General features: G+C 44.3%; 1 protein-coding gene across 1 annotated transcript; it reads right to left on the bottom strand.

The window, feature by feature from the left end:
- Positions 1 to 5,960: 5,960 nt before the first annotated feature.
- On the bottom strand, positions 5,961 to 6,874 carry LOC119654924 (cuticle protein 7-like). The gene is made up of 2 exons (XM_038060574.1): positions 6,719 to 6,874; positions 5,961 to 6,586 (listed from the first exon to the last, which is right to left on the bottom strand). Exons 1-2 carry the CDS (start codon positions 6,728 to 6,730, stop codon positions 6,089 to 6,091), a joined length of 510 nt encoding a protein of 169 aa, XP_037916502.1. The 5' UTR covers positions 6,731 to 6,874; the 3' UTR covers positions 5,961 to 6,088.
- Positions 6,875 to 15,066: the final 8,192 nt, after the last annotated feature.

The raw sequence follows: 15,066 nt of genomic DNA, 5'->3' as shown, positions 1-15,066 counted from the left end.
TTGATTAATCATAGTTAGTGCTTAGGGTCCTACATGGGTAGCTTTGTTCATCAACAAAAACGAGGTAAGTCAGGTTTCCCTTTTGTTTCTAATCCGCTGAAGTCAATTGGTGGTGACTGTTTTGGAACCTATGCCTCAAGGTTTCCACTAAGAATACCACTTAAAGAAATATAATGAGAAATGGTACGGTGTGATGACTTTTCAGTATATTATATGAAATCGAAAACTTGCACCGATAATGGGTCATTCTGCATATTCAGGCTATGTTGAATTCCCACTCGCGATCCTTCTTAATTTCCCGGAATATTCTTGAGATCATTGGTTGTAGGTATGCCCCACTGATTCGAGTCTCACTGATCCTATCAACCGTTCCTCCCACTAGCGGCATTTCATTGACTTTAACTTCAATGGAAAAAGATACTTCCGGGACGAATTATGGTGTTAGTAGAAGCGTTCATCGCATAATTTGGGACTAAAGCGACTTTTTGATGCCTCAAGTTATCCGACTTTCGTTTTTGCCTTCTCTATCTTTGCTTGCTATGTGCAGCTTCTGGTTCAAATTGTTTAGAATCAAACTAGATGTTTTGTCGTGTCTAGAGTTGCTGGGGTTCCCTTTTTTGGGCTAGGAAGGTGAAATGTATCTACACACAAATTGCCGGACCTTCGTCTCAGACAAAATACCGGCTAAAATAACCTCCCTCCTCCCTCCGAAATCGTTTGACGTGTTACTTCTGGCCAGGCGTATTCATTATAGGATCACATACTAGTTGGTTTTGAGAGCCTTAGCGACCCTGTCATCTCTCCTATCTATTTTCTTCTTTTTTGTCTAAGAAATTCCTTGAGTGTAACATCATCATCATCAAGGGCGCAACAACCGGTATCCGGTCTAGGCCTGTCTTAATAAGGAACTCCAGACATCCCGGTTTTGCGCCGAAGTCCACCAATTCGATATCCCTAAAAGCTGTCTGGCGTCCTGACCTACGCCATTGCTCCATCTTAGGCAGGGTCTGCCTCGTTTTCTTTTTCTACCATAGATATTGCCATTATAGACTTTCCGATGGGATCATCCTCATACATACGGATTAAGTGACCCGCCCACCGTAACCTATTGAGCCGGATTTTATCCACAACCGGACGGTCATGGTATCGCTCATAGATTTCGTCATTGTGTAGGCTACGGAATCGTCCATCCTCATGTAGGGGCCAAAAATTCTTCGGATGATTCTTCTCTCGAACGCGGCAAAGAGTTCGCAATTTTTCTTGCTAAGAACCCGAGTCTCCGAGGAATACATGAGGACTGGCAAGATCATTGCCTTGTACAGTAAGAGCTTTGACCCTATGGTGAGACGTTCCGAGCGAAGCAGTTTTTGCAAGCTGAAATAGGCCCTGCTGGCTGCCAACAACAGTGCGCGGATTTCATCATAGTAACTCTTATCGGTTGTGATTTTCGAATTATCAACGGTCTCAAAGTCGAAGTCTCCTATTTTCATTCTTCCCGTTTGACCATTGCGGTCTGATGTTGTTGGTTGGTTTTCGGTGCTGACGTTGCCACCAAGTGTGCTGTCGTGCTTTCATTGATGTACAGCCCGAGATCTCGTGCCGTCTGCTCGATCTGGATGAAAGCAGTTTGTACGTCTTGGGTCGTTCTTCCCATGATGTCGATATCGTGAGCATAGGCCAGTAGTTAGCTGGACTTAAAGAGGATCGTACCTCTTGCATTTACCTCAGCATTACGCATCACTTTCTCGAGGGCCAGGTTAAAGAGGACGCATGATAGGGCATTCCCTTGTCGTTGACCGTTGTTGATGTCGAATGGTCTTGAGAGTGATCCTGCTGCTTTCATATGGCCTCGCACATTGGGCCAGGGCAGCCTAGTCAGTCTTATAAATTTTGTCGGGATACCGAATTCTATCATCGCCGTGTACAGTTTTACCCTGGCTATGCTATCATAGGCGGCTTTGAATGCCCTTTAATATTCTCCAGTCGGCTGTTAAAAGCGTTCGGTTCGGCTAGATCGAATTTGCCACCTTTCTTGGTTGTAGGCTTGATCCAAGTGGAATCGAAAGGTTCCGAAATCACCTTCTAGCGTATCAAATTATCATTGTTCTAATCGGTCTTTTCGTCGTTTTTCATCCACTTCAATGCTCAGGCCAATCTTATCTGATGAGTTCTCGTGCCTCCTCCTACCAGGATGGGTGTAATTTCATGTCCATTGCGAATATTCTCATTTCTGGAGAGGGATCAGACTGCACCGTATATTCAAGGATATTTCTGACAAGGGAGTGGAAAGGTGTTAAGGAAGGCGGAATTGAGGTAAAGGCGGGGAAGGAATGTGGGATAAAACCAGACATTTTGAAAATTCGGTTGATGATGTCAATGAAATTAAAACAAAACGAAGTTTGTCATCGAAGATTACACTGAGGTTTTGATTGGAGATCAGCAGTGCAAGGCTTTGTCCGCCAAGAGAGTAGGGAAAGAATGTGGGGAGGGTCCAAGTAAATAGCACATCCAGTGGCATTTGTTGACATTCAATGTCAGCTTGTTAACCGAGCACCAACGGACCAAAATATAAAGGTTGGGCAGCAAGAAAGGACAGTCCTGTGGAGTCGAAACAAAGGCAAATAATTTAAGATCTCCGGCGTACAGCAAACACATACAGGGAAGGGTGGAGGGGAGGTTATAGATAGAAAAAGGGAATAGTATGGGACCTTGAGGAACACCAGAGGAAGGTATGAGATATAGGAGGAAAGCCAAGAGTTGATTGAGGGGGGAGGGAAGGCGAGTAGAGACAGTTTGGAGAGGTGAACATTGTGGCCAACGGTTTCGACAAAATCGGTATAAATAGCGTATACCTCCTCTTGCGAATTAAGACTTTTAGCAACGAAATCTTTAAAAATCAAAAGGTTTGAAGAAGTAGATTTATATTTCACGAAACCATACTGTTCTTTCACAGTGAGGTGATGAAAGCTCAGCCAGTCGTGGATGCACCTCTCAAGGATTTTGGATCAAGAGGGAAGAAGATAGATGGGACGGTAGTCCACAACTAGTGAAGGATCTCCGCCCTTGAGGATAGGGATGACAAGTAATAGCTGAATATGAATAGTAGTAATATTCTTCTAAACTTTTGTTAAAGATAACACACAAAGGGTGGAGAATGTGTTATTCACAGGCAATAATGGAGAGGTTAGGAACCCTATCGGGACTAGCTCTGATATTGGTGTCGAAATTTTCAATGAGGAACTCAACTAAGGAAGGCGTGACGAGGGGAATGGCGAGAGATTCGAAGCAGTCGGAATCAAGAAGAGGCATAGAGGGCACAGTGGTTAAGGGAGTAAACAGGGAAGTAAGAACTAAGAAAGTCGTAGGAAAGTTGTAGGGAGTCGGCAGTGGAATCTACAAAGTTCATGGAAGAAGGGAAAGATTGGGTGGGGTTACGGGAATCGCGAGTGTGAGACCAAAACCGTTTTAGGCAACCGTGGGCAAGGGCGACCTTGACGCAGCACAAATAACTCTTATGCTTTGTTTTAATCATCAACGTTTAAGTGAAGCGCATAGCCTTCAATCAGGCAAGTTCAGCTTTACTCTTTGTAGTCCGAAACTTCTTCCGCAATGCATGTTTCATGTAGATGTTATTAAGGATCTGCGTTGCGCACCAAGTTGGGTATGAAGGAAGACAAGTTGGAGAAGAAGGGACAGCCGGAAGAGAAGATCGAACAGGATATTATGAAAGGTGCGAAGAACTTGATCACACGTTGAGTTAGATAATATGTGATCCCACTTGATTGACGCAAAGGCTGAGTTGAGATCGTCGTCGATCGTTTGTGGAACTTAACAGATTTGCGTGCAGCTTTGGTGTTTAAACGGGGGAGCATTGCTTCAAATTCAAGTGGGGGTGGTAAGCGTCAATTTTGACATAAGGGGTGGGCGATGAATTAAACTAGCTTTTTTACTACGTAAGTTTTTGGTAATAATTTTTGAAAAAAGGTTAATTGGCACATTTTTGCTTGCTTTTCTGTATAGTTTAGTGAAAACTACTTCGACGATTCCGGTATTCTTGACCCTTGTGATCTCCCTTCCCCTCTCATTTTGACCGCTACCCAGCGGAAGGTTCTAATTTGCAAGCTTCTTGGTTCTTCCAGTAGATCGATTTCACGCTGGTAAGTTGCCATGACAGCATTCTACTTTTCGGTTATGGGCTCGAACCGTCATCCTCCTTTTTCAATTTCCTTTCGCTTGACTACTGATTTCTACTAAAAATATATATAAACTTTCTGTGAAAATATTCCTGTTGCTAATTCTCTTATTCATTTATCCTTCATGTTAATGACGAGAAAATTTGATTGATGGTTAAGTGTAATGTTTAGTATCCGACAGACCATTCCTTTTCCGGAGAAAGCCTGATATGGTTTAGGTTGGCCAAACGGCCTAATGCCCTCTTCCACGTTTCCAATGTTGTACTAGGTCTATTCCTGCAAGGGCTTCGACTACGGTTTCCGCATGGTGCTCGTCAACTGGTTACCCCACTCTACTGCCCATATGTTAAATCCTCATGTTTCTAGTCCTCAATACCAATCTACTAAACAACTCATTTTGTGCTATAGCTGTACTTGCAGGAACATAAAGACGTTTGATTTCTGTCCTCACAAAGCTAGTTCTCTTTAGCGCTATGTTTTCGAGGAGGAATAGTCCTCCGCCTATAACCCGAATTCGTTTTGAAATGTAGAGAGGATTACTTCAAGTGAGATGACCCCGTTTAATTCCTTGCATCTCACGACGATATTCAACCTTCGCCCTTAATTCCACGTGTTGACGAAACACTACACAATCATTGAAGTCCTTCAGTTCTGGATCAGCTTTATTTTTGCACGAATATCAGCATAAGACAAAACTTTGGTTTGTTATTCTTCCTCCTAACTGATCTAGTGTTCGGGTTTTCGATTAGTGGATTTTTTTGATCCTGTGAATTCTGTAACTACGCTGAATATGTTGCCGGTTTTTGCGGGCAATTTTGCATACTTAATTTCTCGCTAAACAGCCTGTTTTATTTTTAACAATTTGCTGCCATCCCAAGGGCTTATTTGCTCTAACTCTACTTCGTTCACGGAGTGACTCTCCTTTGCCATCTTGGTAAAGTACCATCCGTGGTTTTTGACTATCACGCTTCCTTTAGAAACTCTTACACAGTTCCGTAATATGGTCGCGCAGGAAAAACCGATGGTCTTTTTGCCGCGCTTACCATTGAGTCGTGTCGATCCTTGCCCTATTCTTGTCCCCTTTCTACCCCCGCCACCAGTCTGGACTAATTAATCTGGCTTGGATTTAGATTTTTTGCAGCATTAGATGCCATAGTAGAAACATTTTTCATTAAAGTGGCTACTGTTCGTAGGATTTCAATAAAGACAAGTCCATTTGACAACTGTCAAAAACCGTCGAAACTGAAGGCTTACATTGTAAACTTTTTCTAGTCTCTTCCATGTTTATTTCATGTGCAAAGCGTTGTTTCGATAGCAATTTGTGTCCATAGCTGACGGCTTTCCTTTCATTTTTCCTGGAATGCACATCCCCAGAAATGCTCATGTACATCCACGGAGAGGTCAAAAAAAGTACCCCACAAAAGATTCTATGAAAAATTTGCAATGCTTCTATCTTTGGCAGACATACTTCGACCTGTTAAAGCCTGCGAGCGTCATATGCAGGAAACCGTCTGAATAGATACATCATGGAAGAGAATATGAGACCTAAGTCCTTGACGTCTTCATTCCTCTCATTTCTTCGACCTAGCGTAATTGCTGGAGGGACTTGAAAATATTGCCAGATGACCTAGATTTCAAATCTTTTTTATAATAACCTCTTGCAGCCTCGTCCTTATGTTAGTTGATATAAAACTAATTTTAAGGAGCGTAACTGACAAATGAAACCTAGAAACTTCAAACGACATTACCGTAATGAAAGGCCAGATATTTGATATGCAATTCTTTACTTATTCTTAATATCAATATAATCGAAGTTAAAATGGAGTATATACAGTGCTCTGTTTGTCATGACTTGCCTTATCCTAGTGATGATCGCCTGAACGTTCCCGCGTTTCTCAATGATGTTCTAAATGATGGATCTTTATGCTGGAATGACTAGTGGCCACCCCATGTGCTGGAATGGCGTGGTGTGCAAGAGCAATTGGGGCGTGATGCGCAATGGCAATAGGAGCAACATGGGCAACGTGGTGCGTGGCGATGGCTAATGGTTGATGGGCAACTGCAAGAGGAGCGACATGATGAGCCACGGCTTGTGGGACGTGATGGGAGGTTCCTTCACGTTGGACATGAGCGTTGAATCCATTGTGATGATCAGCAGTATAGTGGACAATTCGCTTGTGACCATCTGGTTCTACCAAAGAATATACTCCTTCAACTTTGTCACCTTGACGGGATTCGTGTTGACTTTTGATGTCTCCTGTGTGTGGATCGTGAACAGAGTATTCGAATTCGTAGTGAGCCGGGGCATCATGGTATGCATCATGGCCATCATGACCTACCAGGACGACTGGTACAGCACTGACTAGACCAAAGATGGCTAAGAGAATAATTGCCTGGAATTTTTGAGAATAATTAAATTAATTTGTAACAAATTCAATTTAGAACCCTCTTTACAAATGGAAAAGAATATGTTTATACGAAAATTGGATAGAATTAATAGGATAACCCCTGAAAGGACATCCTACCTTGACTGCCATTTTCAAAATTAGAAAACTTCCCGTGAAACTTTCTTAACTCTCTAAATATGTGAGGTAAACTGAAATGATGCTGAATCTGAAATTCGCAGTGGCTTTTATACACCAAAAATTTTATCAAAAACCACCCATTGCACCACCGCAACTGGTCCAGGGCAGTCCAAAATCCCAGGTACTTTTCAAATGGCATTTTAATGCAGTGCAGGACCTACATGTGTGCAACCATTAGATAAGGTGGTAAAATTCATAATTACAAAATTTATGTCAAGTTGTCGTTGGCACACTCCGGACGAGAGTGGGCTTGTGGTGTTCTCGTTGCATCACGGTCTATTAACAGCAATTTTTCACTTATGCCCGGTCCTCTACACATGTAACGCGGTGTTTATGAAATCACTCCAGTGGAAAACACTAGGCCAGTAGACCCTCCAATGAAATATGGCGAATCCTATGGATGTGCCGGTACTATGGCTGCAGTTGCATTCCCAAGCGAGTCCTATCTGTAACACAGTGGACAGTGTAGCTGGCACTTAATGAGCAGACATAATTATAATTTAGTGGGTCTGTTGGTCAACGCCACGCTGGTCCAGGTCGTTCATATGAGCAACCGCCCCCTCCGATGATGGTGCAGTTGCATCGTGCTGTGCAGCAAAGGCCGTTAATATCGACTAATATTATTTGCGCTGGGCGTCAACACTTTCGTAATAAACTTTGCGTGATTTGCTCAGTAGTGATTAGCAGAGTTTGTGCGGTGACGAAAGCGCAATTCGATTTTCTAATCATTTACCCAATTTATCTGGTATGTCGCTCATTTTGAATGAATTAAATCGATTCGCTCATTGCAGATGCAAATAAATAGAAACGAGATTGGCTTCTGGTTGGTACTGGTGAAACCTGAGTGGACGTCCGGCATATTTGGAGGCATTTACGGGTCAAATTAAATGGAATATTAGCACATCTGCAAAAGTATCTGAAGTGGAGTTCGGTGAATGAACTAATTGAGTATACTGTTCAGATACTTCGATTTGATAATTAGGTTGAAGTGTCATAAATTTTGTGAAAATAAGAGGGTTTTCATCAGGTTTTATCATCATCAACGACGCAACAGCCGGTACCCGGTCTAATAATAATAATAATAATCGTTGGCGCAACAATCCATATTGGATCAAGGCCTTGAAGTGTGTTAGAGCACTTCATTCAAGACCGTAACGGTACACCACAGTACTCTGTGGGAGGCAATGTGGTCAGCATTGCGCTCGCCCGAGATTATTACCCTGATTTGACTCAGGTACTCATTCACAGCTGAGTCGACTGGTGTCCGACATCCAATCACGATAACAAATTCCTCTGCCCCCAGCGAGATTTGAACCGCGACCTTCCGTACGACAGCCTTGCGCTCTAACCACTCGGCTATCCGTTGTCCCTGTTGATGATGAGAAAAAAGGAGAGAGATGGGAACTGGAGGTAATATGGGGCGAGAAGAGGGGTGGGGCATTACCACCAAAATATCTAAGGACGAAGGGCATCTCAAGGATTTTTGGCCGACTCCCGGTAGGGTAGGTGATGCACTTACGCACAGAGTGTTGGATTCCCGCAACGGTACGTATTCGGACTACCAACTAAACACCTCCCCATCGTCTGAGGGCTAGCCTGGAACCGTTTGTCACATTATTACTTGTGGAGCCTTCAAATCAGGGAATTCCTTTCACCAACGGGAGAGGAAAGGAGGAGGGGAACTGTCAATTTAAGGAACCCCCTGCCATCCGGCTCCTCTACCGGTGAAGCTCTACCTTCTTTGCAACGAGAAGAACTTGGACGTAATGCGTAACACGGCTCCACCCATTAGCGCTCCTTCACATCTCCCCTACAATGTTGTCTGGAGGAGATTCTCTAAGTTTAATAGCACAGCCCCACCGTCCACGACTCCATTGCAAAACACACAACCCAAAGATTGTGCCTTTCTAGTCTTTGTAGGCGAAAGTGAAAACCTCCATGCCTCTTAAGAATTGGGGAAGGAAATTGTCAGTCTCACCATGCTTCCTATTCAACCACGCACTTAAGTTGCCAATGAGCCGCGCAGTTCATCTGCATATAGTTTCATTTTGCGAAAAGAGTTGCCATTTATCGAGGGTGTGTTACCGTTCTTCATGTGCAACTACCTCCATTGGTTCCTCCCTTTGTCCTTGTCAATGGTTTCACGCTCCATAGCAAGAAGGGCAACGAAGATCACTCCCGTGATCAGTCGTTGTTCAGAGACAGACACGTGAAATCCCCCGTCGCTGTACGCGTCAGCCCATACCTCTGCACCGTAGAGCAGGGCAGACTGCGTTGAACTCATTAGTAGAATTCGCCTGCTAGACGTAGAACACCCAATATTTGCCATTAGCCTACTTAAGGCCATGTTCGCTGCAGCTTTGATTTGCTCAAAAAAGCTCATCTTTTAGTAAAGAGTCAAGAGTGGCTCAAAGAGTCTATTTCTGATGAGATTTTCGAGCACTTTCCCTGCTGGGAAAGCATGCAAAATGGGCGGCATGAAGGCGGCAAGTCAGGATCGCCTTTCCTGATCAACGGAAGTCTTGCCACCTTCCAACGAGAAGGGGAAACACCACCTTTCAGGCAAGTGTTGAATGCGCCGAGCAGTAAGTCTGGCCAATGTTGGAATACCATTTTGTATACCCATGCTGTGGGGGAGAGAGAGAACTGCATGTTCCACCTCCTTTATAGAGAAAAGTGGACAGTCCTCTGCGCTCTCTACGCCGACGTGATCATCCCGTACGGGGTGCCGTACAATACGCGGTGTCCGCAGAGCACCGAATTTCCGGGTTATCAGTTTGTTACCGAGTCCCCACGGGTCCCCATTTACCTCGTCGACCAGATCCTGTCAGCAGCGAGCTTTGCTCCTGTTTATTACGCTGCGGAGTCTCCTTTGACTGATCTGTACCCTGTCATTATGGTACATGCCTCTTCCTGGTCGTTTAGACGTTGTGTCAAGTATCGGAGTATACATCACCCCTCCCGGAGCCTTGCAGTTTCCGCCGTCTACCAATATCTAGAAGGTTTGCCACTTTTCGATGTCCTCCTGGGCATGGAAGCTGTAGCGCCAACACTCCCACGAGTAGCCTCCAGCGCGGCTCCACCTGTTCTGAGAGTTTCAAAAAAGAGAGACTTCACAACTGCCGCGCATTTCTTAATAAGCATTTACTTTTCAGCTTTCGCAAGAGTAATCGACAGCGCTTCCACTCGACTTATATTCGAAAGCATCTGGTCAGTTTCAGCAGTTTCCACTGTGTTTCTTTCCACAACTATAGTCCTGCGTGGTACTGTTTGCCGTCTCCGTCGAGTCATCTTTTCTGTTTGAGCGTCTCGATGTCTCGCCGGGTAGTTCAACCCTTGCTGCCTCCTTCACTCCTTGACGAGCGACGCATTTTCGTGCTGCGTACAAACGCTAACTCATCCTCCATTCCCACTATCGCATTATGTGCAAGGGAGCGGGACACAATAATCAGGAACGGGTATACCCTTGGGGACACAGCCCGTGCCCCAGTTCCCTGTGGCCTGACTTACGATTAGCTAATCCTGGAACTCACGTACGGATCAGCACTCGCTTAGGGCAACGCGGTCTACTAAAATTGGTTCAATACACACTAATCGACCAGGGTCTCGAAAGGGCTGGCTTCTGATGATCGTCATAAGTACTACCTTGGCAGAGCTAAGCTCACATCATCCCATCAACGCACGTCGACAAGTAGTAGTCACTCCAGTGTGTCCCGGTGTGTATCGATTATTAGTAGTTATCTCTTCACCAAGAAACATTCTGGAGGCTACTACCTATGTCGCAGGTATTACGCCAACTAGGGGGTCAGAAGTACTTCTTCCGGCACCTCGGGGAGACCACTCCTCGTATCATAAGTGACTTCTTAACGATCGTTGGCTACCTCTGAGGGAAAGGGCACTAGAAATGTGTTCTTCTTAAAACACAATGTCTGAAGAATGGGCTGATGATTATTGTGGGTTCGGTTTTCACCGTGAAAGCATTGACGTGGTTTAGGTCAATAATTGTCCAGAATTAGGTAGTCCTAATTTCCCCTGGTTGATATCCCTTCCGGAAAATTCACAAATGATCATCCCTTTTGAAGCGGCCCACCCGAAATTTCCGACAGCAAATTAAGGAGAGTCTCTACATTATTTTGTCGATAAGAAGAAATGAGAGAGGTGGGAACAGGGAAGAATATGAGCCAAGAAGAGGGGATGAAAAAGTAGAGTTCAGAAAGAAGAGAGGGATATTTTCACATAATATGTGCGTATATTACGTGTTATGTACTAATGGAACAAATTGGCACTCAAATGTCTTTATAAAGGAAATACACAAAACCTTTCATACCTGAAGCGTCCGGTTTCCCGACTTGTTTTTTTTTATATGAGAGTTTAAGGAGCGGTGTCCTTAGTAAGAGTTTTGCACAGCCTTCTTCAGGGACGAAAATATTGCCACTCTAGGAGCCTCAGGTTCTATTCTGAACATTTCGTTCTGCTAGATAACTTGACACCAATAAACTAACTCGAGCTAATCACGTCGACCAGATCTCGGGTGACAACTCCATACCGACTGGCTTGGTGTTCCGGAGAAGTTTTGATTGTTATAGTCTAGAGCCACCTTCTGCTGTTGGTAAAATAGGTATACATACGCCTGGAATATAGTCGTCACTTTCCGAGGAGCTGTGGCACACTGCAGCTATGGCACCTCTAAGCCTGAAGGTGGATATTCATTGTTCCAAAACATATCCATATACATATGGTTGCCTTTCACTTCATGGTGGGGTATAGCGCGGTAACCGGACATACGCGCCATCGATTGCGGTTACCGAAAATGCGCTTCCGCTCCCCCCACGACTTCCCAAGACGCTCGCACTCCTCCTTTACTGTTCTGCGCCAAGTGCTCTTGGGGCGATCCACTCGTTAGCCACCTTGGGAAAGTGGGTTCCACTGCATAGGATAGCCTGCAATGCAATTGTCAATGTGTGACCTATCCACTGCCATTTCCGCTCGTTGAGATAGTTTCAGGCCAACGTATTCGTACGTACAGACAGGTATTGATGAAAGCTTGGAGCTTTTGAGTAAAAGTGGAGTTCACTTTCCATGTGCCACTCTCACATAGCAACAATACTAGCACAGAACAATCTCAACTTGATCTTAGTGTTGAGATCACTGCATTTCCAGATTTAAGACAGGGCAGCGAAAGCCGACCTAGCGCTGTTGGTGCGTCGAGCAACATCTAGTTCGGTGCGTCGTCGGCAGAAACCACGCTTCCTAGATATACAAATTGGTGGACGCTTTCGATGTTCTGCCTCTTAATGCAGATACAATGAGCCGTCAGACTGAGAACCTTGGTTTTGTTTAGTGTTTATTTTCAGTCCGACTCTACTTGCCTCTCTGATACTGGCCTTTGAGCAAGGCCCCAGTGAACCTCCGGTTTTTAGCTGGTTTCCAGTGATCAATATTCTTTTTCATTCTCGCTTTTGAGGGGGCCCCCGACGTCGACGATTTCGAGTTAGGAGTATTATTGCTAATATTCGCTACACCCAGCTTGGCGTCAGTGGATTTTAAGCTGGAAACCACCAGTCTGTCTGTCACCTTTCTCCGGGAAGTTCGTGCAGTTTTTTTCAACGTAGTGGTGCTACAACTGGCACTGATTGTACTGGTCTCGATGTCCACTGTCTCCGCGTTGGATGCCAAAAGCTCGTCCCTCTCGTGAAGATGCCCAAGGTAGTTAGATTTAGCATTTTGAAGACCTCTTCCACCTTGGCTTGGGGTCCTATTAGCACCTTCTCCAGCGCAGAGAGGACGATCCCCGGGCCGTTGGTTCGTCTCACCCCGCAGACCCACTTGCCTTTACATGCAGCTGGCAAACAGCTTCTTGTTTGTTGGATGAGCTTACTGACAGGCTGGTCCTACACACGTTTGGCCAGTCCGAAGACGCTTTCTAGGGAAGACGAAGGTCGTGTGGAGACTTGCTGAATTATGCAATTTCAACTTGAACACAATTAGACCAGGCTGCCACGCTTATGAAGACGTCTCTCTCAGCACACTTATCTTAAAGGAAAATCTACAGGGACCGATCTTTATAAGGCCATTAAGATGGTTGAGTGATCGTTACAATATAAGCAACACACCTCAGTTACCTTCCTGGGTATAGAGAGCGAGCATTCAACAACGTGGATACCGAAGTCCTCAAATAAGCTTTTAGAGCAATACGAAGAACAACTGAATATGTTACAAAGGTCCAGATAGCATTTTGCTCCTACAGGAAGACCTTCACGAGGAGATGCGGTCTTCGCAGGAGGATAATACCTTGTATGTACACAGCCATGATCCCCCCTAACTTACGGTTTTATTGCGTGGAGACCGAACTAGGAGCATGGTCCCATTACCTAGCTTGATAGGATTCAAAGAATTGCAGGTCCCATTTGTCTTGAGATGTTAATGTACTTCTACACTTCCTTCCTTTGAAACTCCATATTAAATACGCTGTATCATGCAGTGGCCCTAGAATCTGTGAGTCAGAGTGCTGGGCATAGTAGCATCCTTGACGAAGTGCCATGGGGAACTCTGGGTATATCCGATGGGTTACGTCATACGTTCGCTGAGTTTCGACTTCCAAGGGTAGAACGGAGGACCGACGATATGTTGTGGGGCTACCACACGGTATTTTTAACAGAGGCAGCGGAAGTATTCTAGGATATGCACCGTGCAGCCGAGTCGTATGGTCTTTCACGGTACGCATTCCAAGCGGACCTACCATGATCCGAACCTCAATCGTAACATAGTCATTCTGGTCGAGGTGAGCGGTTGCTAGGAATCATCTCCTTTTTAACAAAATTAAAATGCTTTTTTTATGTCTCGTTATGCTACTTCTTTATATAAGTCAATATCTGGTTGGTACTATCTAAAGCGAGTATGTCGTCGTAAGAAGGATTCTTTTTTGGCTATTTTCATCAGCCTACTCTATTTTCACCTCGCACACGCAACGCGTCGAAATGGAAACTCAATTCACAATTCATCACGCCAGGACGATGCTATAAAATGCGGCAAATGTGACTCCAGGTAAGAGAGAGCCGAGGATTTCCACGGAATGATATTTTTAGAATCACCACATGTGGATTGCATGCAACCTAATGTGTTACCTAGAAAAAAACTGTTTATCAAGACATTCCGAAAACACATTTCCATTAGGTGAAAACATATCCAGCAGCATGAAGCCTTTCAGTATCTGGCTTGGAGCTAATCAGGCGCAATGGAAGCATCGCGATAAACCAGTCCAGGTATTTTCAGCCTCATAAATAATCTGAACTTGCACGAGGAGGTGGAGAAGGAAACTGAAAAACTCCTGCTTTCCATGTTCATAAAGAAATGGATTTAAGCACTCTAGTGTTGCCACATAATTCGATATCTGACCTTGCCTCGAGTTTGTTTACATTGAATTGCACGCAAACTGGCCCCTGAGTGCTTGCAGGCCAATCTAGATTGCCGGAGCTATCGCTTCCATTCGCTATCATGTCGCATAAATTGCCTGCAAATGTTGGACAAATTATAGCTCCAATAAATTTCACTAATTAAGATTTAAAATTTTCTGAGCGTGTTTCGTAATAATTAGTAGACGGTGTTGTGGAAACTGCTGTTAGTGTCAGTTGAATTGCGTTAGCGAATTGATTGGCATAGATACGTCTAGAGTGCATTGATTATACTATGCGTATCTAAGTAGGTATGATGGCTGCATTAGATCGCATTCGATTAAGGCTAGGATGCCTAAACGATATCAATTCGGCATTGATACTTTATGATGAATGTAGCCCCCAGAAAGTAACTCTTCCCTTCTCTAATCCTGGCTCTAAGTGTCGTTCGAAAACGTGATGTCGGAGCATTTAGATACTTTTAAGGGGATGTGAAGATGGTTACTGAAAACCTTTTCTAAACATCAAGAATACGACCAGCACCGTGTCGTTAAAATCACTCAGGTAGAACTTAATATTTTCTATAACATGAACTTGTCAGACTTCAGATAACCTAAACTGTTCGCATCTATCCCAGGAGGCCGCATGTTACTTAATACCGTCTGAAAGCATTTTTATGTGGGCTAAGTACATGCAGTCCGATGTCAAGCTTGATTGAAATCTGAAATGAAATCATAAAATTATGGACTTTCTTTATTGTCCACTACGGCGGAAAATTGGGTGAAAAATATAGAAAACTTGACAAGCATTTACATGACCCAGAGGATTAAGACATCCAATTTGCATTCCTTCAAGGCCGCTTCGCTGAACTTCGTATTTAGATACAATTTTTAATAT

The sequence above is a fragment of the Hermetia illucens genome, chromosome 4 (genome assembly GCF_905115235.1).
Source record: "Hermetia illucens chromosome 4, iHerIll2.2.curated.20191125, whole genome shotgun sequence".
In the NCBI taxonomy this organism is placed as follows: domain Eukaryota; kingdom Metazoa; phylum Arthropoda; class Insecta; order Diptera; family Stratiomyidae; genus Hermetia; species Hermetia illucens.
Note: the sequence above shows the minus strand (reverse complement) of the source record. Positions and strands in the feature narration are given on the sequence as shown.